Source organism: Buteo buteo, chromosome 27 (genome assembly GCF_964188355.1).
Source record: "Buteo buteo chromosome 27, bButBut1.hap1.1, whole genome shotgun sequence".
NCBI lineage: Eukaryota > Metazoa > Chordata > Aves > Accipitriformes > Accipitridae > Buteo > Buteo buteo.
In genome coordinates, this window is record NC_134197.1 from 4280291 (window position 1) to 4289342 (window position 9052).

General features: G+C 39.4%; 1 protein-coding gene across 5 annotated transcripts in view; it reads left to right on the top strand.

The window, feature by feature from the left end:
* SMURF1 (SMAD specific E3 ubiquitin protein ligase 1) overlaps positions 1-9052 on the top strand; it is a 47390-nt gene extending 38338 nt beyond the window's left edge. For 3 of the 5 annotated variants that reach the window (XM_075059008.1, XM_075059011.1, XM_075059007.1), the window contains 6 exons: positions 505-683; positions 1543-1680; positions 2059-2179; positions 3713-3914; positions 4732-4816; positions 5557-9052. In XM_075059008.1, the coding sequence (XP_074915109.1) occupies positions 505-683; positions 1543-1680; positions 2059-2179; positions 3713-3914; positions 4732-4816; positions 5557-5656 (825 nt within the window). In that variant the 3' untranslated portion in view covers positions 5657-9052. The remainder of the gene's footprint in view (positions 1-504; positions 684-1542; positions 1681-2058; positions 2180-3712; positions 3915-4731; positions 4817-5556) is intronic. The other 2 variants (XM_075059009.1, XM_075059012.1) reach the window with 1 other exon arrangement.

The following is a 9052-nucleotide window of genomic DNA, read 5'->3' on the forward strand; positions in this document are numbered from 1 at the left end:
CTGACATCACATTTCCTGACATTTGCTCTATAAGATGGGGAAGATAGATTGGAAGAATCTCATCCATAGGACTTATGCCTCAGTTTTCAGAAGTCAGTTTATAAGCAACATGAAAGACATGAAGGAAACAAGCACATGGCCTGCTTCCTCAAGAGCAAAAAGATTTTCATGGTTAAACAAAGAATAAACTAATTTGTTAGGAACTGTCATATCTTCTTGGATTCTGGGAGTTTCATTGGGGATTTTCTTTTTCTGAATTTTGCCACTTGAGAGGTCTAGAGGACTTGTATCCAATTTATTAGTCAGGTAATGCACAGATACTTGTCTGAGGCATTTAATCATTAAATGCTTCTGTTCTTGGTTATGTTATGAGGAAAAATGGTGGCTCCTTTTGCCCAGGGGGTTGCAGATAACTTGCACTGAACATAGAACTGATGGCACAGATATAACCACAAGATGTCAGTGTCTTCCTGCTGCCCGATTTTCTCTCCTCTCTGCCTGCAGGACCATTTGTCTTATTTCCATTTTGTTGGTCGGATAATGGGTTTGGCTGTGTTCCATGGACACTATATCAATGGGGGTTTCACGGTTCCCTTTTACAAACAGCTGCTGGGGAAGCCCATTCAGCTCTCCGATCTGGAATCTGTTGACCCAGAGTTACACAAAAGTTTAGTCTGGATCTTGTAAGTACTGTATTTATCAATTGTCTCACTGTAGAGAAGATGGGGTAGAGTATGTTGGCAATAGTGAGATAAGGCCTTACAGAAAATGTTTGCAAAAAATCTTGTAATGGTGGAGATCTGTACAAAATTATTAAACTACTGTTTCTATGTCAAAAAGCTCGAGGAACTTGAGGAAAAGTTCTCGTTGCAAACTCTGTGTTAGCTCTCCTTGCAGCAAAGTAGATACTAAATCATTAAACATTGCATGGGTATGATAGAATATCACAATATCAAACCCCAAACTCAGGAAGAGTTCTGCAGGGAAGTACAGCCTGGTTCAAAAGAAAAGCAACTTTGATTAAAATGAAAATAAATGGAAGTAATGTGGGCTTCTGTATGCTTACAGTTCAGAACAAAATCCAACATTCGATGTAGTTGGGACTCCAGCATGCCTCTGCATTGTCTCGATTTCTTTTCCTAAATGCTGTTTTGAATTTTGTATTTAAAGTTACTGATGTTGAAGTTCACTGCATGTGACCTCTTCCGTGCTTCACACTGATACATGACAGCAGATCAGATTATTGCTGTATATATGTATGTGTATGTGGTTTTGTGTATATAGAGTTTTATTCATTATCTTGAGTACTACTAGAATTAGATGGATGACCCATATCTGATCAGGCTCTTCAACATGCATTAAGCTACATAAAAATTGGTGATTGTGGCAATATTCATCTAGTGGTGTGAAATGCAGATGACTAGTTCCTAGGTTCATCCTGAAGACTAACCAAGTGTTCAGATAACAAAGTGTCAGCATCACCACTGAGAGTTATCAAAATATCAAAAATACTAGGTTTACCCTCTGTCTTTCCATTGCCAGAGAGAACGATATCACCCCAGTTCTGGACCATACATTTTGTGTGGAACACAATGCTTTTGGGCGGATTTTACAGCATGAGCTCAAACCAAATGGCAGGAATATTCCAGTGACAGAAGAGAACAAGAAAGAATATGTCAGGTATTGCAGACCAAAAATGTATCCTGCAAGTATAGTGGAAAGAAGGTAGTAAACAGATGAATTTTTTTTATGTAGTGAAACTAATCAAGTAAGTATTTTGGGGGGAAACACCTGAATCGTAAATGCCATGAGTGTTTTCACACAATGCACTATTGTAAGACCTGGGAAGATGAAGCTGTGAATTGTACTTTGGTTTTTCTGTTGATAGTGCAATAATTAATTGTGGATGGAAAAAAGGAACTGATAAGCATTTCTTTCATAGTACAAACCGTGTGTATTAAAAAAAGTTCCTCAGTAATATGGGCATTTTCCAGCTCTGCTGTAAAAAGCCCAGTCCTATCTAGCTCATCATCCCTGACTTTCTTTTCCCCCCCCCAGGTTGTATGTAAACTGGCGATTTATGAGAGGAATAGAGGCACAGTTCCTGGCTCTGCAGAAAGGTTTTAATGAACTTATTCCTCAACATCTCCTTAAGCCTTTCGACCAGAAGGAACTTGAGGTACAAGTTATATTCACATGGAATGTTGTTTTGTAATTTGTTTGATCCACAATCAAGGACTGATTTAAAACAAACAAAAAAAAAAAAAAAAAAAAAAAAAAAAAAACAAACGCACAAATCTTATTCCAGTTTACATACCAGAAAGCTATGTATTTGTTCAGCCAAACCCTTTTTGGTTTATTCTAAATGTTCTTTGGGTTAACATTATTGAGAGGGCTACTTAAACAGGGAGAGACAAATACTCCATGTTGTCTAACCAAGGACTAATGCTCAAAGCAGGTGGTCTGGGCAGGGAGGAAGTATTGCAAGTTTGAGGAACTGTTGGCAAGACCTAACGTGTTACCTACCCCAGAGCTTGTTTTCTTCAGTAACTGTTCTCATACATGGCTCTTTCCATATGCACGTAGGGCATCGTTTACAGGGGCTAAAAGAGAAGTGTAGAGCATATAGAAAAGAAATTAATTTGTCTTCTCATTTAATCCTGAGATGCAGAATGCTACCTCTTAAAATAATTCTTGTTACAGCAATTTTTCCTCTGCTTTTGCCTTTTCAAAAAAATAAGGCAACTTGTGGAATATGGACTATTTGTGGTATTGGAAGCTCTAGCTTTGTGCTAGTTGTTCGTGCATACTCATTAATCCCATGAAGTTATTGCATTCCATTTGCTAGCTGCTTGAAAAGGCAGATTAAAAATCCATTAAATATTTCAATACTGTCTGCGTCAGAACAGTCACAACTGTCCTAATAATGTAAATGAGTGTAAGCGGGTGCTGTCTTGGTGGCACAAAAAGGCAGCTGCTAAATGGTAGCTCTTAGAAACGTGATCCTCAATATGTAATACTATGGGAAATTTAGAATATGACACACATTTTGAATGATGAAGTTTTCTCTATGCCATTTATTTGTCATTGCCATGGGCGGTGGTTAGATTCATGGCCAGCAGTGACTTCCTTTTACAGTATTTTGCAACCTGGTGTCATCTGGAAAAGAGATTGAAGTAGTATGTCTGGTCTGTGTCAGAGCCTCTCTCAAACGACATCAGAAAACAGATGAAAAGTTTCTGTAGTTTGTTGTGGAACAACAAACCAACTAGAATATTACTGTAAGCTGAGCAGGATTCTGTCTTAGCTGGTATTGGCACCTCTAGGACAAACCTGCATCAGGACAATGATGTTGTGTAGCGCAGTAGATGGCATGCCGCCTTCTAAGTCTGTGCTGTGCCCTCAAAGATATGCTGTACTTTTCAGGTAGCATAGATTTAACAAAGCAAGTCTTGAATGGGCTTCTGACTCCAGTTCCTTGTGAAAATTCTAGTTCTGATAAGTGTACTCCTTGGCTTCAGTTTCATTGCAGTTAAACTGGAGAGATTTAACATCCATTCTAAACTGTTTTGGAGTGTTACTTGCACCAAAAAGGCAGTTCAAGCGCATAAAGAACGCAAGGCTTTGCAAAATGGTTGGATGTATGTTTTTATAGCTGCAAACCTGAAATGACTCTGAATGAATGTTAAAGCATTTTCTAATCCTTTAACAGCTAATCATAGGAGGCCTGGATAAGATAGACCTGAATGACTGGAAGTCAAACACACGTCTAAAGCACTGCATGGCAGATAGCAATATTGTGAAGTGGTTCTGGCAAGCAGTGGAAACATTCGATGAAGAAAGAAGGGCAAGGCTGCTGCAGTTTGTGACGGGTTCAACGCGTGTCCCACTTCAAGGTTTCAAGGCTTTACAAGGTGACTGATGTGGAGGCCGAGTTAATCTGTGGTGGGAGAAAGAGATAAAAATTGTGTGGTATTTACTAGCCCCTTGTAAAATACCAGTGTTTTACTGGACAACTCAAGCACTTACAAACTTTAGATACCAAGAGCAGTTTTACATTTGTCAGCAGCTCTGCTGATGGCGAACAGTTTAGCCATTGCTGATAGTGGTAGAAGCTGGTAAATCTGTCATCATGTAGCGCTTTGACTAGTGTCAATATTAGCTAATCAGTCTCCTACAACTCTGCAGACTGATGTTAAAATCATTGGGTGGAAGCATGCACATGATTATAGAGCTGACCGAACAACATTTTTACATGAGAATTGTATTCCCTTCATTGTTTGGCAACAAACCATTAGACTTTAAAACAAGTTCCTGAAAATTGCAGTTTTTGTCATCAGAAAGGGTGGCAGTGTTGTAGGCTGTTGCGATTTTCCTGATAAAGTTCCATCTGTTGGCTGACAGTAAACTGATGTTCAAAATTGAAATACATAGTTTTGTTTTACAAGGAAAACCTTCTTGCACTTAAGTCTTTTCATTTTTGAAGGTGCAACTTTGTTGATATAAAATTTAGCAGCTTTCCAAAATACTAGTCTGCAAATTAATTGTCATGACCAGCCCTATCACTTCTGCCATCCCTTCATCAGCTGCAAATCTGATCTACAGATTTAGCCTATGACATGCTTGTGTTTGCAGCTGTAATTTTCTCTCTTGCCTTTTTATAAGTAGCAAAATTTGTGTCCATGAATGATGTTTTGTTGAAGTGCATTAACTAGAATGTCTGTCTGTAAGGTTCTACAGGCGCTGCAGGACCCAGACTGTTTACCATCCATTTAATAGATGCAAACACAGACAACCTTCCAAAAGCCCACACTTGGTAAGATGAAAACATTCTGCCTGTCAGTGCTTGCTTTCCTTTTGTCTTGCTTTAAAGGAGTCATCTCTGTTTTGTCCTGCGTATGGATTAACCATGTGATATGCATAGATGACTCCAAGTGTGCTCTGCTAGCTTGGAAATATCTGTGCTCTGCAGCCAGCAAAATAATCAACTCTTATAGCTTGATTTGTCTTCTATCTGTGGTTTCATTTATCCCAGAGTTGATTATTCTGGATAGTGAGGTGTTTGTAAGTTTATTTCTATGTGTTCAGCAGAAGTATTCACTGAGAAATGACTCACATCAGTGAGTCCTCGTACAGGATTACAAAGAATAGTTTTCAGATGTAAAATGTAGGAAAAGCGTGCTATTGGTACAGTATAGGCACAGAACTGAGCTCTCGCACGGAAGTCTCACTCTTTCAGAGACAGGAAATCATTTCAGCAGTGGTACAGATTGTCTGCAGGCAGAGCAGGGAGTACGCCTGTCTGATGTCTTGCTTTATTTGCAAGTCTCCTGCATCTACCACCTGCCTCCTCCTCCCAAATGCTGCCCTATTAGGTCGTGCATTCCTGCTGCAGAAATGCAGTTGTTTTCTATCTTGTCTCGTTTGGCCACGGAAGTGGCTGAGGCTTTCTTTGATGATTTTTTTTTTTTTTTTACTAATCTAGCTAGTCTAGAAATTGTTTCCAATAAATATTTTAGATTCATATACTGCAATGTGTTGTTATTTTACCTCTAGCTTTAACCGGATTGACATTCCGCCTTACGAGTCATATGAGAAGCTTTATGAGAAGCTGTTGACAGCTGTGGAAGAGACATGTGGGTTTGCTGTGGAGTGAAAAAGCAACCAAAGGAAACAGATGCTAGCTCATGGACCACCAAATCAAAAGCTAGAAGAAGCTTGCTGTGAACTTCCTGCTAAGCTGTCTGAAGCATCGGAACTCTAGACAACTTAGAGATGGGGCTGTTTCCCTTCCGCCGCTGGTGGATGAGGGTGGGGGTAGGGGCTTTTGTTGGTGGTTTCCAACTCTATTTTCTCCCCTTTGTTACAATAACCCCTTCCCTCTTCTTCCATCCCCCATAAAATGAAATGCAGCCAAGTTCAGCATTTGGCTTTGGTTACACAGGATATTCTGCTAGATTTGTAACACATATTGTGATAGGGTCAGTGACCTGTGGGGTTTTTTTAACAGGAGAATCAAAGTATAATTAAGAATGAGTTTAATTGCTGAGGACTTGCAACTGGTAGGTGTACCTGGTTAGTTTGTCTTAAATCAAGCTTGAGCCCTTGTAAAGTCCGGGGGGTGCATAGTGTCTGACTGGCACTAGAATTTGCATTGCACATTTTAAACACCTGTTTAAAAAGTAAACTTCTAGCAGAAAATACCTCCATATGAACACTTAACTGAAAGGTAAAGAAATCCAAGTTCTGCCTTAGCAGGAAGCTCCCAGTGGAAGCTGTGGCTCACCTTGAGAAAAGTGAAGGAATCTGGGACAGCTTAAATGGTATTGTGTGATTTCTTTTTGGTTGTCCTGGCTGAAATCTAATTGTTTTGCACATGAAAACAATTATTTCCTCCTGCAGAATTACTTTCCATAGCTCATTCAGATGTAAGTACCTTGCAGAGAAGCCTTGTAAGGAGGAGACAGAGGATAAAAATCTATTCAGTCCCAAAGCTGTGATTTCTGTGCCACTGTTTTACCCGAGATGTGTTTGTGTGACTTCAAATTCTAAGACTCACATGGATATTGCTGAAAGCTAAGTTAACAGAGCAGACTTCTGAAGTTTTTGGCCTTGGGAAAGGTTTATTTGGAGGTTGAGGTAAAAGGGTAACTATACAGTGAGTACATTTTAAATGTTATGGAAAGCTATTGGAAGAATTTATGACTTCAGTTCTGTAGGGATGAAAATTTCTCCAGAGAGCCATATAAGGCTATTTTGTCAAATATCTGAAACTAATATTGAAAGGTTTGTTCTCTAACACATTGCTAAAACAACTTCCCAGGGGAAACAAAAGCAAATCAAATACCTGAATCACTAACAATTTTTCCAGTTTGCACACCAAGATGAGACAGTATTTTAACAAATAACACGGCTTCAGAAAGACCCAGTTATCTATCAAACATGTCTAAACTTAAGTAAAGCAGACTTGCTTGTATAGGATTTTTTTCTTTGGCAAGCCTGATTTTTAGAGAGATTCATTACTGAAACATTTAACAGATGTTATGTTTATGGAATAGTGCATTGAAATTCAGCTGTGGGTGAGAGATCGTTCTTAGAAGATGTCTACTGGAATACTTCTATTTTGTCTTTTTTTAATTGAATTTGATAATAGCTTTAAACTGTGATAGGACAGAAAGTAGACACTTGTCAAAACCCTGGCATCTTTCTCTGTTTTGTTTGTTTGTGGTTTTCTTTTTTCCATTGACCATAATTCTTGTGATTTGTTGTTGGGAGTAAGGATTGCATTGGAGGTGTAAAATTGTACCATATTGTGAGATTTGCACGGGGTGGCTAAAGATGCTCATCCTGCAAGACTGTACAGGAGAGGCATATTTAGACCCATGTTCTGTAGGAATCTTTTGGCACTTGGGGACCAGTTTCTGCAGTAGTGGTTGTTGGGACGTAAATGAAACTGTGTGACACTTTTGCAGAAAAGAGAGGAAATGCAACTGTCAGCAGACAAGCATCTGTACGGTCTTGGGCTGAGTAGCAGAATCCCCACAGCCCTGGCTTTTCAAAATGGCTGTGAAGTCATACCTGTTCATAGAGTGTATTTAATCCTTTCAGTACGTTTGTTTGAATGTGCAATAAACCAGTCAGATAGGAAAACTGCAAAATGGATTATTGCCCAAAAGCTTTGCATGCAGTCTCATGTGGATTTTTCACTAAAAGAGTTTAAAAAAAAAAAAAAAGATACTAAAGCCCACCACTAACAAAAATCCTATCTCACAAGCTCTACATGCAGCACAACTGGCTCAGTAAAAACCAAGCGAGGTGAAGGTAAAGGCCCTTGATTTGGAGATCTATAGGTCAAGTAGCTTTATGTCAACGACACAGTTGACATATGATAGTTCCTAATGTCTTTGCTAGGTCAGTGTTTTATTGAATGCACAAAATAAGAATAGGCAAGGATTGTTGTTTTGAAAAGTCCGTCTGTTTTTTGCTGTATTTAAAAGCCCTTGTCAAGGTACCTCCTCCATGCTGACAGTAATGAGAATAGGGCACTGTCTTTTTAATTATTTCAGTTCTCTTTTAAACAGCTTCACCACCTCTCCCATCGTGTTGTCTTTGCAATTTTGTGCCACTTCAGTGACGATGAAGACATTTTTTTGTATTGTTCTGTACATGCGTTTGAGGCAGGCCTTAAAGCTGGTTGGCTGGATGGAGGAAAATAAAGAAGCGAGGCAGAATGGGTTTTAAGCGATGGCTTGTTCTTCCTATGGCTGGTTTCAAGGCCAGGGAAGGATGAAATGCAAACAAGAGTTTGCGTGGCTTGAGCCATTGACTCTCTGATTTCTCGGGAGCTGTTCGGATAACCTCAGCTGTCTGAATTTGTATGTTCATTCCCACTTGGTCTGCCAGCACTTGAACTGGTTGTTACTTCTCAAACTTGCCCAAAGAATAACATCAAGTCTGGCGTTCATTTTGTCATTACACGTTCCACCTTGTACACGGATACTCTTGGATCTGACCTGAAGGAAATACAAGGTACAGTGTGTCTTTTGTTCCTGTCCTAAAAGCAAACCTAAAAGCTGGTCCATTGGCACAGACCTTCAGTGCTTGCCCTGATACTGCTCATCAGCCTATACTATATGCTCAGGGATGTAGGAAACCACCACTTAGCTCGTGTTTTTAAATCGGGAAGAAACGAGACTGTTTTATGAATGTTAGCGTTAACTTGGGCATTATGTTAGACAAGACCCTGCTTCAAAAAGGCTGCTCGAAGCTCCAGATGGTGAAATCAGCGTTTGCTCAGCAGTATGTACTTAGTTCAAGTCGAGGTGGTTATGAAATCCAACAGATTTTGTAAATTAGTGATCCAGCCACCGGGCCCTCTGGAGCCGGTGCCCAGGTTCAGGGCCGTGTGGTACAGCAAGTTCCCAGAAACACAGTATGGATCTGTTTTTAATTTGTTAATTTTTTGTTCCTCAACCACTTTATAATGTATTTTTTTTTAATTTATTATTTTGTAATGTCATGTTTAAGTATTGCTGCTATCCTTGTTATTCTT